The 22,860-nt window shown below is 40.1% G+C and overlaps 1 protein-coding gene across 1 annotated transcript in view; it reads right to left on the reverse strand.

Moving 5' to 3' along the window:
* Positions 1-1,923: 1,923 nt before the first annotated feature.
* LOC124711966 (T-complex protein 1 subunit zeta) overlaps positions 1,924-22,860 on the reverse strand; it is a 69,033-nt gene continuing 48,096 nt past the window's right edge. The window contains 7 exon segments of the mRNA XM_047242249.1: positions 1,924-2,273; positions 3,299-3,467; positions 5,333-5,473; positions 18,953-18,982; positions 18,985-19,099; positions 19,246-19,425; positions 19,900-20,059. Coding sequence (XP_047098205.1) covers positions 2,201-2,273; positions 3,299-3,467; positions 5,333-5,473; positions 18,953-18,982; positions 18,985-19,099; positions 19,246-19,425; positions 19,900-20,059 — 868 coding nt within the window. The 3' untranslated portion in view covers positions 1,924-2,200.

Here is a 22,860-nt window from a genome sequence, read left to right on the forward strand (position 1 = left end):
TGAAGTGGTTCCTAATGAATACACAAAGGATTTGCAGTTCGTCACATATGAGAATTTTGCGAGTTCATGTACGCGGATAAATGAAACCACACCTCATCAGTAAAAAACGTTTCATTAAGAATATCCCTTCCATTTTGTTGAACAAAATTTTTTAACCATTGACCATAATGCAGTTTCTTGCCACGATCAGCATTTTTCAGTTCTTGCACGACTGTCACTTTGTATGGGAAAAGTTCTAATTTTTTCTGTACAGCTGTGTGGGCCATTCCGACACTAACATCAATTTCCTGGGCAGTTTTCTTACTGACTTGTTCGGACTTGTGGTCATTTTATCAGAAATATCGAAAATGTAAATGGAAGAACAGGATATCCAATGTGAAGAAATAGCACACCAGTTGCGTTAAATAACAATTTTTAATACAACAAGTGTGCTATTTCTTCACATCTGCATTTTTCAAAAACAGTTGCTGAAACTGACTAACAAAAATCTAAATGACAAAATTGGTCTTTGCAATAGGCGGAGACAACTGAGGGGAAATGCTGATGTAATTAGCACTTGGTGCTACCAACAGAAACTGCAATGTTCAACTTCGCCACGCAATTCTGATATGACACTACAACTGTGAGGTTGCTTGCATTTGCAGAAATGAAAAACCATGGAAGTCGACATGAAGTGTTCCAGACAAATATGATACGTAACGAAAGCGAACGACAGGTCCTTTTATTGTGCCAGTTACCTAAAAACTGGTTATCGCCAAGCGTGAATGTGCATTGTTTTCCTTTCAGTTCTTGATCTGAGGAGGATAAGCAGGCTGCAAGCTTGCTGACGTGCAGAATATTTGACACTAAATCAATACTGAAATGTACAGTTCTGAAACTGGCAGTATATTTACAATGTGCAGTCAGTATTTTTTGGCCAGTACACTGATATTTTTTCCGTCAATATGTTGACAATTTTTTTCGATGCAATGAGGGCCGATAATTATATTTTTTTAAATATCGATATATCGGATTTCGATATTTTTTAAAATATCGACAGTACTAGCCCAGACAAATCAATACCTTAGTTGATATCTGACATACTTCAAATCTGCTGTAACTCATATGAAGTTCACATATTACACAGACAACATGGTTATTACAAGAACTAAAAAACGCAGAACAACCACCATGCTTTATCCCAGAACATACACAGGAAACATGAAAGAAAGAAAAAAAGGCCACAAAACCACTTAAGAAGCAACTAAAGGCAGAAACATGGTCAATATCCCAGACATGACAATGATCACTTTTGGTGATGTAGTTCACAATGTTTGAAAATATAATATGGATAGATAAAGAATCTATCATCATTTGGTGGTAGGAGAAATTATGAAAACACAGAAACATGGGAGCTTTTGGATCCAGTGGCGGCTCCTGTCATTAGGGTTGAAGAAAAATGAAGAGTGGCAAAGAAAATGGTCTTTTCCTTCTCTTTCTTTCATCACTCTTCCTTTCCCTTCAACCCTTCTGCCAGGAGTCGTCAAAGACTCAAATCTCGCTAATTTCCATATCTTTTGTGTGTTTCCCCCTGCCACTGCTTGGTAAATAGATTTTTCATCCATTCAAACAACGTCAACTACATATCTTTAATACTCAAGTGTGCCACACTATTCAAGACTCCACAGGTCAATTTTTGTTCCGTACATCTGTTAACATGTATTGTACAGTAGGGAGCAGATTACTCCAGTGTATAGTTTCATAAATTTTGGATGGCACCGAACCACTCATAATCGGGACAAGTACAAGTTTTAACAGATTCTAGCATCATTCAGATATAATTGTAACTTAAGATTATACATTGGTTTTTATAAATTTGTATCACTTAATATTTCTTTGAGTAGCAATATTGGCTTTTGGGTCTTATTAAGACAATACATTAAATTACTTTCAACTAGTTTATTGCGGGTTACAGAAACAACACAATTAATCTTTTGGTGAAATTATAAACTGCCATGTATTCGTAAAAAAGTTAAATACATCTGTCTGATAAGTAACAGTAAGCTGTTAAAGTTTTTATTCAATAATGTAACAAGTCTGCAGTGTGTGAAATATTGTGGAATGCACCATAACTTTCACTGACAAAATGCATAAGTTAAAAGATGTTATAAATAGCAAAATAAGTATAATGTGACAGTTGGGAGCTTCAAAAATTCGGATTTCATCCTTTCAGTGAAGACATTCCTGCTCTCATGATTTCATCAACAAGAAGTAAGTTGCTTGCAATCACTGTGCTGAAAACAGAGATAACATACAATAAGGAACAGTGTCATATTTTAAAATACTATAAGCATGTGGATATGAATTTTAATTGGAAAAATTAATGAAAATACTAATTAGAAATTACGTTTATTGTGATTGATGCTCCATACAAAATTCTCTATAACAAAGACATTTGTCAGGTAAAAGAGTAAAGCAACATGGGAAAACCAGTAGTGTTTTTATCTCCTTAATGGCTATTGAAGACTAGCCATATCAAAGAAGATTATCTATAATAAAATTTTTAATAGTTGGATAGGACTATGTATCTCTCTTCTTAACTATGGCACTGAATTATGGGGTTGCACAACAGACACATCTCAAATGGATGTTTGCAGAGTATGCCTGTAGATACAAAATAAAATGGCAGGAAAGCTTATGTGAGGATTGAGCTACTAAAAATCTTATTGTGTGGGTTTGTCAACCTTGTTAATTATCAAATTTCTTTGTAGCCATTTAAAATCAATTTTTGCATCAACAAACTGAACTAAACAAGTGCAATGACACAGGTGAGAGCAACTTCAGTACCTTAGATAACTACTATTGACAAAGAAGAAAATGAAGAAGAGCCTTTATATGAATTTTTTTCTGTGGCTCAACTTGTCGTGAATTGTTTAAAGATACTATTATGAGTGTCTCAAAACAAAAGCTGTTTGCAGAGAAATGTAATTCTACAAGGCATGTTAAGTTGCAAATATTATATCTCATAGATAACAGTATGTTGTGAATTGGTTAATGTGGAAAGAACTAGGATCCACACTGTAACTATTTTATAAGTAGGTGGTTTTCCTTTTCTTCTAAACTTAATCATTGGATAAGTTCTCAAACTTGGAACTGAGCTTAAGTGAGAAGTGAAATTTTAATTTTACACACACACACACACACACACACACACACACACACACACACACACAGAGAGAGAGAGAGAGAGAGAGAGAGAGAGAGAGAGAGAGAGAGAGAGATATTCTCTTCTTTACATTTACATATATTTCAAACATACCAAGAGTTCAGTATCTGCTTTTTCACAATATAATTATCAACAATGCCATGGTCCATTGGTTTCAAGGCTTCACCAGAGTTTATGTCAAGTCCAACAGGCTCCCCTGCTATTCTTGCTTCTTCTTGTAATTTCACAATGACTTCTTGGGTATCAAAACCACTGTTCACAGCTGTAAATAATAAGGGAGATATTGTTTGACTTATACTAGCCAAAACTGTGACATTTTACTACTGGCTCCAGTATACAAATGTTTAAGAAAAGTGACGAGCATAAGCATTTATAAGCCACTGGCATATACATCACTGAAAAGAAGCTATTGCACCAATGATGGTATCAGATAATTACGAGAATTTAAAACATCACTGCTGGTTGCAACTGATGACTTAACAACAATTTCAGATTAACTTTATAACTTGTGTGTACCAGTTTAGTAGTTATTGAACAGAAATACGTATGTGAAAGTTACTGGAATATGTTTTGATTTCTACCCACTAATGGGCTATAACCCACTTAAAATTACTTTGTGATTGACAGATTGCAGTGGTGGTGGTGGTGGTGGTGGTGGATGGGTGGGGGGGGGGGGGGGGGGGGCAGCATTGCAAGTGTGCAGCCAGCCATACGTCACAAGGCGCTTTATGTAGGTACAAAAGAGGCAATACAGCAAGCATGTGACTATGACTGAATGGCAGCTGTCTCTTATCGTTTGACTTGCTGAAACATCAATCATGAGGAAATTTTAATCTGAGCACAGACTTCGTGGAATATTAACAGTTGTATAGCCTGTTATGATTTGTTCTAACATTCTTATCCTCATGCACATGTTTTTCACATGAAGACTGAAGCATAAGAACACTACACATCAGTTTTATAAACTACCGAAAGTAGGGCCTGCAGAGGGCACGGTGGCTGATGTGCAATGACCAATTTTTGTCCGAAGAACTGGGAGAATTCATTCATTTGTTCAGAACGGAAGGACGACAGCGCGCGCTGCCTTTTGGCCCGTCAGCGATGACAGAATCGGGGCGCATATCCTGCAATTTTTCTGAAACGATTCTACAGAAACATCGAGTAAAAAAAATAATTTTTGTGTTACTTATAGCTTTATATACCAGGTTATTGATGATGTGACCATTACTTTGTTAATGGTCATAGTTACTGTGATATTTACATTGAAGTAACACATACGAGAAATTCTAAAATGTTCGAAATGAAAAAAATTGTACTTGGGATGTGCTTTTACATAAGCTACTGATCTTACTTTTTCTCAGTTTCTCAATTAATAAATTTAATCAACCGCTGTTTTAGAAGTCTCTCGTAATTGTGTCTGCACAACACATTTTGTAAACTTTGCCATGTTTCGGCAAAAGAAGCAATTTTTAACATGGTAACAAGCGAAATGTGTAGGTTTTTCTCAAAATTCGGCACGCATGACGTTTCTCTGAAATTTACAAATGTTTAACAACCCTAGTAAAAATAAATCGCATTTTCAGGGGAATTCTTTTTATATACTAACCAAAGAAGAGGTGACAGACCTTTCTGAATGATGGCCTTGCATGTGTGGTTGTGGGGGTGGAGAGGCTCCATTTAATATTTAAAAAAATGTGAGCTTCAGTTTAAAACAGCACTTCCCTCCAGTGCTCAGTATTTCCCCTACAGCGTCTGGGCGTAACCCCCACACTACTGCTCTCCGCCCTTCTTTCAGCCACAGTATTTTGTGCAGAGACTACTGGATTTAAAATTCTCACTATACTAGTAATTAATATTTGTCATAAAAATTATAGGACATGTGTGCTGAAACATATCTGCACCAAGAAATTAAGAAGAATGTGTGTTTCTGAATACAAGCAGAATCCATTCCTACAACCTTTCTGAAAACATCAATACTTTTACAGTTTTGCAAACCTAATGACGACAACATAAAATGTTCTACCTATTCTCATTACCTTCAGAAAAATTATTTTTGCACATATTTTTTACACAGAGACCACTCGTTTTTACTTATAATATTCATATGTAATTACCAACTACACTTACCTAAAGTCTTTGGAATAACAAGTAGAGCTTCAGCATACGCTTGGACACCTAATCGCATTTTTCCTTTTACTTCATCCTTATAACGAGAAAGTTCCTGGTACGCAGATATTTCAAATGCTCCTGCACCAGGAACCACACAACCTGAAATTTTAGAGTACACAATAAATCAATACAAGTATATATACAGACTGGAAAAAAACGTTTCCCACTCAAAATACAGCAAAACAAGTGAAAATTTTTTGTTGAGAAATTACTTTCTATGTAAAACACCTGAACATTTTGCTGTCTCAATTACAAATGGAATGCGTTACAGATATGGTGAAGTAAGACACAATTTCAACATTTGTAAAACAAGGCACATGAAGAAAACACATTATAAAGTTAGACTCCCTTTTTACACTTTTCAGCAGACTATCCCAAAAAATTGTAAAATGCAGGAAAAAGAATGTGTAGGAAAATAAAGGAAAGCATAAGAAACACACCAAGCAAAAATGAATAAATTACCCTTCGTGTCATTCTCTTTATACTGTTGAAAATCTGAAATTAAAACAATTTTGCTTATTTACAAAAATCCGAAATAATTGTTTTTGTTTCTTTCTAACAGCAAGGAACTCTACTTGTCTCTCCATAGTATAAAAAGCATCAAACCCTTCATCGTTGTCACCTGATGCACTACCAATCAACTGCCTCAAAATATTACAATCATGTCCAATGGCGTAAATAAAACATGAAAGCAAAAGACTTTCCTGAAACCACATAAACGGATATTCATGTTCTAATGAGACTTGTTATTGATAATCATCATAAACTTATGGTAAATAAAACTTGCAACACAGTATTCGTCAAAAGACTGAAGTTGCCAATCTTCATAAACAGTAGGCACAAAACCCACAGCTTATTGCCAACAAAGATGTCACTCTATTCAGGGATGTCCTACGTGAAAAAGAGGGCGGAAATTGTCATCATATTACTGAGTGTCTTGAGGAGGAAAGTTTATGTCTAACATCAGCTCGTAAGATTGCTACTAGAATCACTATCATCAGAGCTTGACCATAATTAAGACAGTGACTCAGAATACTTCCCCAGCTTCCCGAGCATTGCAAACATGTAACACAGGCGGCCAAGACCCAACACGACAATAATAAAACTTTCGCTTATTCTAAAGCTAGTTACATGATCAATAACTGTGTATAGTCTATGTTTTCTGCTTTGTTACAAGGCTGACTTTAAGCAGGAATACAATGCACTTTTTGCAGTGATCTGTATAAAAATCAATGTTGAAGTTAATAATAATGTCAAAGAAAACTTAAAATGTGGGAAATACTGTAACACAGAATCATTAACAATGGGAAAGCACTGTATTGAGAGAATAGCACTTCTGATTGGACTGATAAAAAATGAACATAAAAAGCAGGAAAACATAAAATGCAGGGAAGTAAAAACTTGGTTTTACTGTATGTATTTTTCCAGATTGAACAAGGACTAGCCCTTGCAATTTAGTAATGCCAAGCATGCCCCCCCCCCCCCCAACAGCCCCCCCCCCCCCTCCAGTTGCTGGTTTCATAATAGCACCTTACCACGACAAGCAACCCATATTCTTCCCACAGATTATTTAGTACTTACATGTTGTCATCACATTAATGGGATAGCACTAAAATAGATCCATACAATCTCTGCTCCAGTAAGGAGGAGGATGAGACACCTTTTTCAGATCCCCAAACTTACTATTTCCATCACTTGGAGGTGTTCTGAAAATCTGGAATGAATAAATCAACTTGATACTTTAGCTGTGTTGCTTGTGATTTGGGGGGAAAAAATTAGGAGGAGGTAGGGAACTTGAGCATGTCTACTCACTGGCTTTAGAGATTTGCCTGGCAATCTACACTTAATTTCTTTGGCAGATAATCTTGAAAATATGATTCAGGAGAGACTCTAAATTACAACCCACTGTGCATCATACCTTCAGCTGGTACACAAAGTCTCTCAATGTCATGAACATACAAGCACAACTTGGTTGATTTTTATCTAGGGAAATGGTTTTGAACGATTGAGCTGTTGGCTTCACTTTGTGGAAGCTACACTTCTTAAATTATACATTGCTATCTTTCTAGGTACATACAGAAGTGTGCTGCTTGTTGACTTAGGATAGCAAATTAGCTGTCATTCTGGGTCCTTTTCCTTCAAAGAAAAGGAGATTCAATGATACATTCTAAATATGTCAAACTGTTAAGCTTAGACGTATGTGGAAGTTTGGAACTTTTAAACAAAGAGTTCTCCTTATTGTGCAACTATGATGTAAGTTGATGTAAGTTTCTTTCCAATCATACTATTGAGAATTTGAATTTAAAAAAAAATACTAGTGAAGGCTGGGACAGCATGGGATAGGTATCTGAAAGGATTGGAGAGAAACTGATGTCAGCAAACATAGCTCCAGCATTTTTTACACCAGAAAATTTGGCAGTAGCTTAGGGGACACTGGCACGTATTGTACAGTAGGTTAAGGGACACTGGCATGTATCTTGCTGAGTGCAATACAAGCCAGTAGTGAAAGAGCAGATACATCAGTCAGATGTGCAGGAATTTTGATACAAGGTTTAAAAAACACAAAGACCTGGCCAATTCCAGGTCAGCTTTGACAATGCATTTGATTGACAATCAGCATCAGCTGCAGCAGGTTAGCAATAATTTAAATGTCTTACACACTCTAGGGCAACGGCCTTGCCGCAGTGGATACACCCGTTCCCGTGAGATCACCAAAATTAAGCGCTGTCGGGCGTGGCCAGCCACCATGCGCTATTGCCATTTTTCGGCGTGCACTCAGCCTCGTGATGCCAATTGAGGAGCTACTCGACCGAATAGTAGCGGCACTGGTCAAAGAAAACTATCCTAACTAGGGGGAGAGCGGTGTGCTGACAACGCGCCCCTCCTATACGCATCCTCCACTCAGGATGACACGGTGGTCGGATGGTCCCAATGAGCCACTTGTGGCCTGAAGATGGAGTGCTTTTTTTACACACACTAGAGAAAGGTTGGATATTAAATGTCCTGAAAGAAACAAATTCTCTCGATAAAATTAATGGATGCACTGACCTCTATTACAAAAAGATTGTTTCCATCTCTTCTGCTGTTTCTGCCTGCTTTTCCAACTTAAACAGTTCAGCAATCACATATGTTTCATACTCCACCTGCACTATGGGTCATGCGTGACCTCTGTACCCACGAGTAGTATTTACTATTACATAGTTTTCCTGTTAGTGTTCCTGATCAGGAACCAAGGGGAATTCTTTTTATGCAAGTTGTGTAATTCCAAGCAATATGTGATTTTTCTTCTCCTCTTTATTGCATTTTACAAGTTTCAAGATACTGATGACTTTTGGTATCCAGCTGTTATGTTGGTTTTTTCAGATTTTTCTAAGTGCCACTTTTATCATTTTGACATGGAACACCTGTTTCATGACAACAATGGGATGAGGATCCACTCCCATTGCCTTCTAACATAATATTTTCATTATTAGACTTTACACCAGAAGATGGAACTTACGTGTTCCAAAACCAGTCGTTTATATAATAAGAGACTGTTGATTCAGCATGGTGCTTCTGTGAGGTCCTGACTACATAGAGAAAAATCGACAATGCTATCTTTAACCCTTGAGTGTGTGCGCGGTGCACTTTGTACACATGTAATGAATAGCTTTCTTTATGTTACCCAGGTAAGTCATGTATGATAAAAATCTGAGTTCACCCTTAGTTTAGTTAAAAAACAAGAAAATAAGATTACATAATATGGCTATACCACTGTTTTAATACACAATAATGAAATAAATTTTGACTATAGCACTCTGTTGCCAAGAATGGGTGTTAGAGAGACAGTAATGGCCCACTCAAAGCATTAAGCAGTGCAGTTGCATCAGATCCCAGCCAGCTGCTTATTCGATCACCAATGATCTGTTAGACAACTCCCTCAACGTGGGATTATGTTGCTAGTTTAGAAGCGGGGTCATTTTTTTTCAAGGATAAAATTTTTTTCTCACCTACCTCGCTTCGTATTTTAAATTACTATTGCTCACTTGGACGTATGACAACACAATTTATTGCTGTTTTACATGAAGCAAATAATGAAGGAATAGGTATAGGTTTGCAATTGTGAAACAACGGAACTGCACCAAATCATTTTATTTTTGGTTGGCGCGCTTTATACACAGGCACACATGCTTGAGGGTTAAAGGGGGTCCAGCTGTGCATAATTAAACTATCCAGCAAAGTACCTATCACTGCTGTTCATGCAAACACCAACAGAATAACACAGTAGTCCATGTTCACGTGCATACTGTAACTCAACCATTCACTAAAAACATACGTGGAAAGGAGTGTATCAACAACAGTTTCACAGTCACTTTGTTCTTTCTTCTGCTTGTAAAGAATGCAAATTTTAAAATCATATGTGTTGTATACCTTAGCCTCCTCCAAACACATGTGAAAGAGTCCATCACATGTTTGAGAAGCAAAAATTTTCCATTAAAATGCTACTCTTGCCCATACCCTTACTAACTTGTCAGTCTATGCCTTAACTGACTGAACCATCGGCATGCACTACATATAAGTGCCCTAAGTAGCAATGGGTTCAAGATAGGACTTGATTCAGCATCCCTTCTGTACTCACTGTTCTTCACAGAACTGCGGGAGAAATCTCTCCTGTAGTGTTGTGTGAAACTGTTCCGCCTTTGTAATGAAACGTGTCTTCACTGATGAATGTGTGTTCTGTTTGATCTCATAGGAATTTCCAGTGAAAAAGTTGTTAAGAGAACTATGACATAGCAAATCTGACATACCAATATGGTACTGTGTCATGTACAAATGCATTTTAGTCATGAGAGTGTGTGAGTACTTGTGTGCTGCCGCAGGGATTGTAGTTCCAATAACTCACCTTGATAGGATGAAGAATATTTCCTACCTCCAGAAATTTAAATGCAGCTCTTACTGACCCTTTGTCAATTCACTCATTACCTAAATCACTGATACACACTATACTAAAGAAACTGTAGGTACTTTCAGGTCAATATCGCAGTTAAAGGCTAGTAAAATAAATTTTTGCACATGGTTTTGTGAAACCCACCTTATATTGAAGCATACTACAAGACTATTGTTCCGTTCTCCATGCACAGTAAGTGCACTTTACACAAAACTACATTGTTGCTGCTGCAATGCCATGAAAAATTTTTGTACAGCATTATACTTTCTGCATCAAAAATCAAGTGTATGGAGAAGAGAAAGAATTGAGATCTCTGAGCCAGAATAATTAAATTTTTCACAGGGATCACCCTGCATACAGGGTGTTTCAAACAGGACTTTACAACTTTGAAAATTTATACAAATTAATTCACAGTATCTACAGAGGTGATTGTAGTGTCAATTTGCAGGGAAATACGTCAAGCTTTGTCTTGCGTAGTTCGCTAGTGCCGAGTCACATCGTAAGGAGTGCCAGCATGTGTGTTTTGGTTTGAAGAACCAAAGTCGGCAACAAAAGTTCAGCATAATTTCCACACCAAGTACGCTAAAGATCCTCCTAGTAGGCCTACGATTTATGAGTGGCATAACTGTTTTGTAGGGTGCTCCCTAATACATGGGAAATCATCAGGCCATCCAAGCACATCTGACAACGTTGTTGAGCAAGTGGGACAACGTTTTATCAACAGCCCTACGAAAATCAGCACTGTGTGCATCTCACAAATTGCAAATCCCACATACAATTGTTTGGCATGTGTTGGGAAACCATTTACATTCGAAACCTGTACAGATTGACGATCGTACAAGCCATAACATATTGATAAAATTGCTCACAAGAATTTCTGTGCAGATATGTTAAATCGATTACATAAGGATGAATATTTTTTGAACAAAATCATCTTTTCTGACGAGTTCAACTTTCAACTAATGTGGCAAGATAAACACACGAAATTGTATGATTTGGGGCAGTGAAAATCCAATCAAACATTGCAACATGTTCGTGATAGCCCTAAACTGAATTTTTTTGTGCACTGAGCAAGAACAAAGCATACAGCCCCTTTCTTTCTGTGAGAGAACTATCAATGGGATAGTGTACCTGGATATGTTACAACAATTTTTGATACCATGGATCGATGAGGATGACCAAGAACGAAATGTTTACTTCATGCAAGATGGTGCACCACCCCATTACCTGGCTGGCATCCGGGATTTTCTCAGTGACCACTTTCCAGGTCAATGGACTGGCAATGATACGCCAATTGCATGGCCCCCACATTCCCCAGACCTGACACCACTCGATATTTTTGTGGGGGGAAGGATATCATGTTTGAACCTCTTGTGCTGCCTTCACTACCTGAACTTAGAGCAAGAATTTACACTGCCACTAGGCAAGTTACACCTGAAATGCTACAACGAGTTTGTGAAGAAATTGACTTCCGATAGGATAACCAATGAAAGCCACATACACATCTTATAGTTTAAGGTAAAAAAGACTTGATGTTTCCCTACAAAATAACACTAGACCCAGCTCTATACCTTCTTTCAATAAATTTATATGAATTTTTAAAGTTGTAAAGTCCTTTTTGAAACACCTTGTATTTTTAGCCGCTGAATGCTCTCCTCTGTTGTACTCTCAAGTACAGTTCTAGACACTAACTTTTTGTCAAAATCATGCAATTTCTGTTTTCATTTATATCAATTCCTTGGAGAATCAAAACATGTGCCCACCTCTAGAGATTCTGCTACTGTTACTAGACTGTTCATAAGGAATGCAAAACATTCAGAAATACTGCAAAGATTTTGTCATTTTACGAACTTACGCAAAATTTAAGTTATTCCTGGCTTCTTCAGTGTTGGCTAGATCAGTAAAAAATGTTTCAATACATTCGATAAGACAATTTAAGATTGTTTTTGAATGTTTTTTTTTTTTTTTGCCCTTTACACACATTGACAAGAGTAGCACTACGCATTGGCTCTTGCTCCTGCATTTCCATCACTACCAAACACTCATCAATGCACCATACCACAAAAGATTGACAAACACACAATAAAATTTTGTGATGGCCACTATAGTTACCACCACTTGGACTGATATGTAAGAGAGCCTTGTTTGTAGTCAACTGGATTCTTTTCCCCAGCCTGGCCAGTCATGCTCGAAGGAAAGGCAGTTCCAACTTATTTAAAAGCAAATATAGTTCCTCAACCTTCACTCCTCTTTCATAAAATAAATAAATAAAATTAAAATATGGTAAGCTGTTAAAGTGCAAGTTCAAACACAAACTATGTGGGTACTCCAGAATTTGAGTACCAGCTGTTAGCCAACTGCTATTACAGATATCTTTCCAATACTTTTTGCCTCCAGATTTGTGGTTGTTTGTTTGTTTTGCTTTAGGGTGCAAAAAACAACTGGGGTCATAAGAGCCCAAGTCAAAAGTATGGAACATGAACACAAAGAGGAGTTAAACGACTGTACATCAGTCCCAATGGACAGAATAGTAGACAGCTAAAAACAGGCATGTGGAAAAAGGGCTAAAAAACCATAGGGGAATGGAGGTCCAGAACTAAAATTAAATGGCCTTTACCATATTGCTTCGGTGGATAAAAAGTAAAATGCGGTTGACAGCCCTTATGTCACTTGCTAAAACTGCTGATAAAGCAAGCAGCAAACCCAAGTTGGAAAGTAAATGGTTTAAAAAAGGGCATTCCAGCACGAAGTGGCGGACAGTTAAAATTTGGGCACAATATGTACAAAGTGGTGGGGTAGCGCCACTTAGCAAATGACGATGGCTAAAAAGGTAGTGCCACGTACACAGCCGAGTTAAAATAATCTCCTCCTGGCAGGAGGGCAGAGAGGTGGTTGGTTGGTTGGTTTAAGGATTAAAGGGACCAAACTGCAGAGTTCATCGGTCCCCAGAGAGGTGGTGTCCGAGGTGCTTGGAGGGGCTTAATAAGCTGAAGCTTATTCCCATGAAGGGAGGACCATTGGTGATGCCAAAGGGACACCACCCCCGACAGATGGCTATGCAGAGATCATCGGAGGGAATATAGGTACTTGCAGGCTAAGGTACAGGGATTGCAACCTTGACAGCTGCTTCATTTCATGGCAGACTGCCATGACCAGGGACACACAGAAATAGGACATCGGCTCCACCAAGAGTGAGGAAGTGACAGTTTTCCTGGACCCACTGCACTGAGGGATGGGCAGTGTACAGTGCACACAGACTTTGAAGGGCACTGAGTGTATCTGAGCAGAGGACACAATTGAAAAGGCTGAGTCACTGGATGTACTCCATGGCCTGATACAAGGCGAAGAGCTTGGCTGTAAATACTGAGGAGTGTGCTGGAAGCAGATATCGAAAGACACGGGTGCCAATGACTAAGGCACACCCGACCCCATGGTCAGTCCGAGAGCCATCAGTGTACTGCTGTGAAGTCCCATGCGAAGATCGTGAAACTGGAGGCGATAGACCCGAGGCTGGAGTGGTGTCCTTAGAAAGCGAATGAAGGCCAAGGTTAACATGGGCCGCTTCACGAAGCCAAGGTGGTGAAGCGTTCACACCCACAAGTAAAATTGCAGATAGTGTGAAGTTAGGCTGCCACATCAAGTGGCAAAAGTAGACTCCATGAGGTAACAAAGAAGAGGGACCAATCCCATGCTGACAATCAAAGGAATCATCAAAGGAGCAGGCACAGGAGGGGTGGCCACGCATGGCAGACGAACGGCATGAATACCTGCTGAGGAGAAAGTCACGGCGGTAGGACAGTGTAGTTCAGCAACTTCAGCATACAAACTTTCAACTGGGCTGGTGTAAAAGGCGCCTGTGGCCAAACGGATGCCATGATGATGGATAGTGTTGAGATGGTGTAGAGGAAAGGGCATGCAGACGCATGCAAAAAGTGCCCATGGTCGAGTTTCAAACGGACAAGGGACCGGTACAAATGGAGGAGGGTGGTTTTATCGGCACCCCAGGAAGTACCGTTGAGGACATTTAGGAGACAGAGGAACATCGTACAGTGGGTTGCCAGGTAAGACACGTGGGAAGACCAAGAGTTTCCTATCAAGCATTAGCCTCAGAAATTTCGTAGTTTCAAAGAAAGGAAGGGCAACAGGCCCCAGATGTAGAGATTGCGGGAGAAACCATTTGCACTGACAGAAATTCATACAGACTGTTTTGTCAATGGAAAAGCAAAAGCCATTGTCGACGCTCCAGGAGCAAAGACGGTCAAGACAGTGCTGAGACGCCCCTCAGCAAGACAGGTCCGTGATGAACTGCAATACATAGCAAAATCGTCAACAAAAAGAGAGAGAGAGATGTCAGGCGGGAGACAGGCCATTATAGGGTTAATCGCGATCAATGAGGACGATGCTCAGAACAGAACCCTCAGGCACACTGTATTCCTGGATAAAGGTGTCCAACATGGTAGAACTCACACACACCTTTAAAACTTGGTCTTGTAAAAATGCCCGAAGAAAACAGGGCAGGCACCCACAGAGGCCTCACATGTAAAGAGTACAGAGGACACCAGTTCTAAAGGCAGGTGTTGTAGGCCTTCTCCAAATTGAAAAACATGGCCACAATCCGGGATTTCCACAGAAAACCATTGATGACATGAGTGGACAAAGTAACGAGATGGTCAACTGCAGAACGCCGCACTCTAAATCCACACTGTGCATTCGTTAGTAAATGGCAAGACTCAAGCCACCACACCAGCCGGGCATAAATAATACGTTCCATGACCTTGCAAACACAGCTAGTAAGAGAGATGGGGCGGTAGCTAGAAGGAAGGTTTTTGTCCTTACCAGGCTTAGGTACGAGTCGGACTGTGGCTTCAAGCCAGCATCCAGGAAATGTGCCCTCGGCCCAGACGCAGTTGTACGTGTTGCCCGCAAGAGAAAGGTGCTGCAACATCTGAATGTGGATGGTGTCTGGCCCTGGGGCAGAGGATTGGGATGAACTGAGAGCATGATATAGCTCTCTCATAGTAAAGGCAGTATTGTTGTAGCACTAACTACTTGGAGAAAAGAAGGTTATCACCAGAGCCTCCTCCGCTCCATTTCTGATGGAGGAAGGCAGTGTGATAGTGGGAAGAGCTCGAAACTTCCACAAAATGGCAGTCCACGGTGTTTGAGATACCAATAGGGTCCATGATGACATCAGTGACAGCGAATGATGGAGGGACGTATATGGTACAGAGGGGAAAAAGTCAGGTGAGGAAGAAAAGGCGAACTGCAACAGCTTGAAAACAGGTAGTCCGGAAGATGAGTTGAATATTCCAGAGAGCCGTCGGAGGTTGGCCCACACGACAGAGGAAGTGTGGAACTGTTAAAAGGACTAGTGAATGAAAGCCAGCTAGCTCTTGATATCCCAAAGAACCCAATGACACTTTGCTTGCATCTTTTTACAACGAATGCGGTTCGCCAGCGTAGGGTGGGGGTTAAAACGTGGAGAGCTTGTCTACATGCACAAATTTTGTCACGGCATGCCTCAGTCCATCAAGGGACTGGGACACAACATGGTAGAGGAAGTGCAGGGGATGGAATGTTCTGCAGCAGTAAGGATAACGTTTGTGAGATATCCACCTTGTCATCACAACTGAGGAAATCCTGTTCTTCGAAGATTACCAGGGAGGAGTAAAGCTGCCAGTCAGTCTTAGAAAGCTGCCATTTAGGCGTGCACGCAGATGGGGTAGGAGTCAGCAAACGGATAGCACACAGAAAATTGCCGCTTGAGTAAATGTCAGAAAGAACGGACCACTCAAGACAACAGACAAGCTGGGCAATGCAGAAGGATAGGTCCAAATGGGACTAGGTGTGCGAGGAGTCAGGAAGGAAAGTGGGTGCCCCAGCATTGAGGCAGAAGAGGTTAAGTTGGTTAATGTGGTCATCCAAGAGGGCAACTCTCTGACAGGTCCTGGGAGAACCCCAAAAGGGATGATGTGCATTAAAGTCACCGAGTAGCAAAAATGGGGGAGGTAGCTGCCCAATAAGTTGAAAGAAGTCTGGCCTGGTGACAGCAAATGATGGAGGGACATACATGGTAAAGAGGGAAAAAGTCAGGTGGGGAAAGAAAAGGCGAACTGCAACAGCTTGAAAATAGGTAGTCCGGGAGATGGGTTGAGTATGAATGTCATCCCGTATGAGCAACACGACACCCCCATGAAGGGGAATGCCAACCTCAGGGGGGAAGTTCAAAACGAATCGGTAAGAAACGTGGAAGTTCGAAGCGGTCATGAAGGCAGAATACAAGGGGACGTTGCGACAGTAAAAGAAGCCATAAATCCTCTTCGTGCGACCGAAGGCCATGGATGTTCCATTGGAGGAGAGTCATGATGAAGAGATGTCACCTCAGCAGCTGCCGAGTGACAGCTGGGGTAGAGGCACTACTACAGGGCACAGAAGCAGGATGATTCTGCTCCATGGGGTCCACAAAAGCATCAGCTTGCTTGTGCAGTTGGTCTGTGGAGCCAACACCGAAAAGCGGCTGTTCGTGCGCACCGGCGACACGGAGCCTGGCTGGGATAAGGTATCATGGGCTGACACCATCGAAGAAGAATGTTCGAGGTGGCGAAGGAGAAGGTCATTTGCTTTTGGTGGACTTCTTCGAGCTTTTCTGGTTAGATGAAGACTCAGGTGTTGTTTAGCTGGAGGGACGGAGGACGTCTTCATGGGAATACTCCTTCTGTCCTTTCCAGCCAACCAGTTGAAAGCTTGTGGCTTCGCCCCTTGGGGCAAGAGTTTGATTGCTTGTTGCACAGCTGGACGCGGGGATGGTGATGTGACCTTGACATTGGACGATTTCACAACCTCAGAGCTGAATTGGAGGTCACACGTCTGTATGGCCATGTTCTTCATTGAGTGAGGGGTAACAAGAAGAGAACTATAGGTACCAGACGGGAGAACGCAGGGTTTGTGACAAGCCAGTAACTTGTGAGTGACTTGATAAGGCACCTTTTCCTTTACCCACATATCTTGAACAGCCCGCTCATCACGATACATTGAACACTCCCGAGAGGCGGCAGCATGGCCACCATTGCAGTTGACACAGCGGGGACAAGGAGGTAGACAATCACCCTCATGCGTATCCCTACCACATGTGACACATTTGGTTGGGTGTTGACAAGATGTTCTAGTGTGGTGAAACGATGACACTGGTAGTAGCACGTCTGGTTCGGAATGTATGGCCGGACAGTGACAATTTCAAAGCCTGCTTTGAGCTTGGATGGAAGCACCACTATCAAAGTTGAGGAAGGGAGTGTGGGTGGGCACTAAGGTGAAATCTACCTTTTTCTGACATGATGAATGACAATGACACCCTGATCAGAGAAGTCAAGATTGTATTTTGGCCTCGGTTAGACCGTCTGCCAGCCTGGTGTAAATTACACCACAGGAAGAATTCCAAGTCCTATGGGCCTCAACATGAACAGGGTAACCATGGAGAAGTGAGGCAGAAGCAGTAGTGCTTGGGAATCAGAAGTGGTCTCCAAAAGCAAAGTGCCAGTCTGTAAACGAGAGCAGGTTTTCACAGGGCCAGCACTTGCATCTACACCTTTCTTAGTAATAAACGGATTTACTGTGGCGAAGTACTGACCATCTTCAGTATGTGAGACCACGAGGAACCCTTGGCACGCGGGAAGCCCCATTGCGTTTACGTTTGGTAGATGTTGAGTGGGAAGATAATTGACTCATTGCGAGGAAATCCCCCAAGATTGCCCGCGTCTCCAATGGTGCACTCCTTCCAACTGGGGGCCCCCTTCACAAGAGGGTGCACCTGCCTTAGGTGATTGTTCACACCTCAGGTCACATCTCCCAACACCTGACAGAGGGGACCAACTGGCCATTTGGGAAGGTTACAGATCAGGCAATCATCCCTCCCTATGCCTGGCCTGTACCAGGGGATACGTGCGAGCCCTACCTGTCGACCAGGGGGTTGGGAATTGTGTGTTACCCAGTCACCTGTTACGCGTCAGACACATTGGTCGGCCTTCAGGAGCACACAGGGAGGAACAAGGAAAGAAGACGACCCTCAAACGCCGAAGTGGAGGAACGAGAGAAGAAGGGAAATGAAAGGAAAACAGAGTGAAAACCAGAGGTGAGGTTGTTCGCACGTCAGCGACAGAATTCAGGTCATTCCCAATAATATCCCAGACATGTTCCCCAAGGGAAGGGAAATAGAAAAGCCAGAGGATAGACATGCAGCATGGAAGAGAAAAAATGCTGCAAAGGCTGGGGCCCCATGGTAGCCAAGCACAAACCCGCCAAAGAGTGGCACGCCCCTTGGGGGATTTGTGGTTGGCGAGGTCTCTCTTCCCTTCCAATGGAATAAACATTTACGTGTTCTGAACATTAAAGCTATCAAATGCAATTCATGGAAAAGGAACCAACTTTTATGCACCACAGTTACAGTAAAAGTGGAGAAAAAGGTACTTCGATTTCAGAATAGTGTAACGAAGTGCATAAAATCTACACGCAAGACAATTCTTGGGTAATGACACATATACTGCCGAAATCAGGCAGTCACAGCCCTTACCTGCATACAAGTAATTCTGTTACACCATAAAAGAACACTACATGCTTTGATATTCAATGCAAACATAAAGCTGAAGATACTAACTTACCATCATCTATAGCATTTTTGATGGCACGTACCCATCCCTAACTGCATCTTTTATCTGTGTAAGTGTGTGTTTATTGGGACCTTTAATCAGTATGGTGACACTTCTTGGTCCTTTGCATTCCTCGACGAATGTGAATTTGTTTTCGCCCTAGAAAATGGATAAACATAGCTATCAAAGAATGTTTATTTTCTATGAACATTCTGCAATTGTAAACTGCCCTATAAAGTATTGTTATTATTTCTCTTACACAAAAGTAAGACTTAGACCAAAGCAGTATAAAAATATTTGCTTACCAATACATGCTCATATACAAGTCCAGCAAATCCAAGGCTTTCTTCAGTTAAATCATCAACACTGTTCACAGCAACTCCTCCACAGGCCAATGCCAATCGTTCCATATTTCGCCTTTTAGCTCGTCTCAGCCCAATGATGTGTTCCTTTGCGAGCATATCTAATGACATAGGGTCAATTCCCTGAAAGGCAATATTCTTCCTGAAGCAGACCTCCAACACAAATGGCATTTCACGAAAAACCAGCAACAATAACTGATACCCACTGAAACCTCAAAACCCCATATCCGATTTGATCAACAACAAATGTTCAGGAACAAAGCAAGATTTACAAAAAGAAAACTGATGAAACCAAACATATATGTTCAAGTGAATTAAAACAACAAAACAAAGTCCCATTGGCATATGTGAGTTTTCTTAGACTGAATTCCATGTACCTCCTGGGGTACATGGACATATGAGGATGATTGCTAATAGTAGTTATACTTTCCAATTGGTCTTACTATTTTGACAAGTTCGAGAATTTTTGGCACTGGTCTACATTATTACCAAAATGGGTGTTAGTAATATGACTTACTTATGCAAAACTAGGCTACACACAACAATTTAAGGATTATGCTATTAAAGTGGCAAAGCCACGCAGATACTGGAACTTACCTTCTGATTAATAACTACAAAATTTTTGTCAGTATTATCACAGAGCTTTTTCTTAAGTTCTACAACCTTTTTAACTCTCTGCTCTATGAATTCTCTTTCTGCTGCCACTAATTTCTCACGTTCTTCAGCAGACTTGTAGAAAAATCCAGAGTTCACTTCACTGTCAACACAAGAAATCATTTTTGTAATTGGAAAGCACATTTAATAAGGAGAAAACCTTAATTAATAAGGAGAAAACCTTAATTAAATAATGGAAAGTTCAGGCTAGAATATCAAAAATATTATGGAAAGGACAGGACTGTTACTCACACTGCTCTCTCCAGCCACGACGACGAGAGAGAGAGAGAGAGGAGAGAGAGAGAGAGAGAGAGAGAGAGAGAGAGAGGTAGGTTTTCTATTCTTTTTTTGATGAAAGCTTTGGCCAAATCTCAGCATGTAAGAGCCCTTTTTGCTGTGCCTGTCTGCAGCTCACCACATCACCTGTACAGTGAGTAGCAATCTACCCTTTTCATAGTATTATTAAAACTAAATTACGTGGACAAACTATATGCCTTCAAGAAATAGCATTTAAGATATGTAAGGCTAGAAATACAAATGTTGAGAAAAAATTCTTGTTTTAGGTTTAATAGCATGTAACTTATGACAGGTCACATTCACCTGTTGTACTGATTAATGATATGAAATATCAAAACAGTTTTTTACTTATCTTAGTGCATATCGAACCACATCTCATGTGACATTTAGTTTATAATTGTATCCTAGCACTTCTGTTCTGTTTGTACCTCTCGTCCTCTGAGAACTAAAGTATATCAAATGTGTGCAAAGAGGATGTAACCCAACACTTAACGCCAAAGCTGTCAAGAATCAATCTGAAAGCCAATTTCAGGCTCCAGCCTCTCCATTTTGTTCTCCATTTTAGCATTTGCCCAATACTCACTCTATATGAGTTTCCTTACTGCATGCCATATTTTTGCACATTGCATACAAAGACAAAATTATCAAAAGCAGAGCAGTGCTTTCACGAAAGCAGGACATTAAAGCCTGACTATTTTAGAATCATTTAAATTTTATATATTTTACAAAGTGTGGTAACAAACATACTCTATTCTCAATGTGAGAAGAAAATAATACATTAATACCAGGCAATTCAAAAAGAAAAAAACAGGTTTAAATTGTTTGTTACAGACAAACTGTAAAAAGATAGAAACGAATTGCACATTGTCACTGGACAGATGATGGAACAAAGTTTTGGCACAGCTGTACTGTTGTTTGTTTTAATAACATGGTGACAACACCACAAGAGAAATTATTTGTGTGTGTGGAATTTGCACCAAGTCACTCCATTTTTCAAGTGCAACATGCATTTTGCAATTGATTTCAGCGAGATGCTCGCCTCTGCACAAGCAGATTTATGACACACACAAAATTCTTTGAACTTTGTTGCATGTGGAAAGGGAAGAGCACCGGTCAGCCATCCACATCCAAACTTCCCAAACAATGGTGTGACATGTTCGGGGGGGGGGGGGGGGGGGGGGGGGGGGGGGGGAACAACCTTGCATATGAAGCCTTACAAGTTGCAGTTACTGCAGTAATTGCACCCCTTGTGACCGTAACACACAGTACACAACTTTTTTCCAAATGACATCTTTTCTGACAATCAACAATTCATGTGTCGGGTAAACAGTAAACACACTGCCATAATGTAAGAAATGGGGGTGAAAGTCCTGGCGTTGTCGTCAAACATGAAAGAGACTCACTGAAAATAAAGTTTAGTCCCCCCCCCCCCCCCATTTGTGTTCACAAAGTTCGCAGACCTTCCTTTTTTCTGGAGAAAACTGCCAGGATTGTCATACCTGGACATGCTGCAAAAACTGGTTGTTTCCTCAACTTCACGAAGATTCCAATGATTTCATTTTTGTACACGACTGCATACTGTCTCACTTTCACCTTGAGATGCAGCATTATCTTAACAACACTGTCCAACAATGTTGCATTGGAAGAGGTGGACAACAAGATCTTGTTCATTACTTTTGGACTTCCCAACACATCTTGTGTTTTATGGTTTTTTTCTGTGGGGGTCCATAAAAGACAGAGTCTTTGTCCCAACTATGGCAAATTAGTGTCATTCCATGTCAAATCACCCAGAACATGGCACCCACCACCTCAGAGTTTCATGACACACTGTATATTTGCTTATAACTACAAGAACTTCTGGTGATTTTCTGATAATTTGGTTATTCGAGAATGTCCACACAAAATGGTAATTATCTACAGAAATACTCTTAACTCAGATGTGTATGAACCTTTTGATTTGGAATTTTTTTCTAAGTTAAGAGAGGAATATAAGTTAACAAGAACACATTTATTTAAGGCATAAGTTACAAAAAAAATTACAAAAAGATATTAATGTAGGTCAAATTTCTAGAAAAATTACAGGTATGTTGAAAAACACTTATATCACATTTCTCCAACCTTCTGGGATGTTTTGGTAGTTTTGGTCTTAAATAATTTCCAAGGTTGTAGGCTTTCCAATAAAATAAAAATATTAATGGGTTTTCTGTGAAAGGATATACAAATAAATTAGCAATCGAAAAGACTTTTTACTGTGATCAAAAATGAGTCATTCCCAACTTAAATTCATCCAGTTCTAAGACCCACTGCCACTGACTTTAATTATTATTATTATTATTTTAAATACCATGGTAATAACCAGTGCAAAATTTCTTCCATATATTTCATACAGTTTTTGAAGGAAAAAATATGGTAAAGTTTTCAAAAAGTTAACTCTGTGCCTGAAGCTTCCCATTTGGATTGCATTATTTTAGGGGAAAAAAACAGAACTAGCTAGTTTTCAACAAATTACTGTCATTTTTCCAGATACCAGAAAAAAGAAGGATCTTTATGAGAAAAAATATTTAGTAACTCTGATTAACATCTAGTAGTACAGATAATCAACTTAAA

Source organism: Schistocerca piceifrons, chromosome 8 (genome assembly GCF_021461385.2).
Source record: "Schistocerca piceifrons isolate TAMUIC-IGC-003096 chromosome 8, iqSchPice1.1, whole genome shotgun sequence".
In the NCBI taxonomy this organism is placed as follows: Eukaryota; Metazoa; Arthropoda; class Insecta; order Orthoptera; family Acrididae; genus Schistocerca; species Schistocerca piceifrons.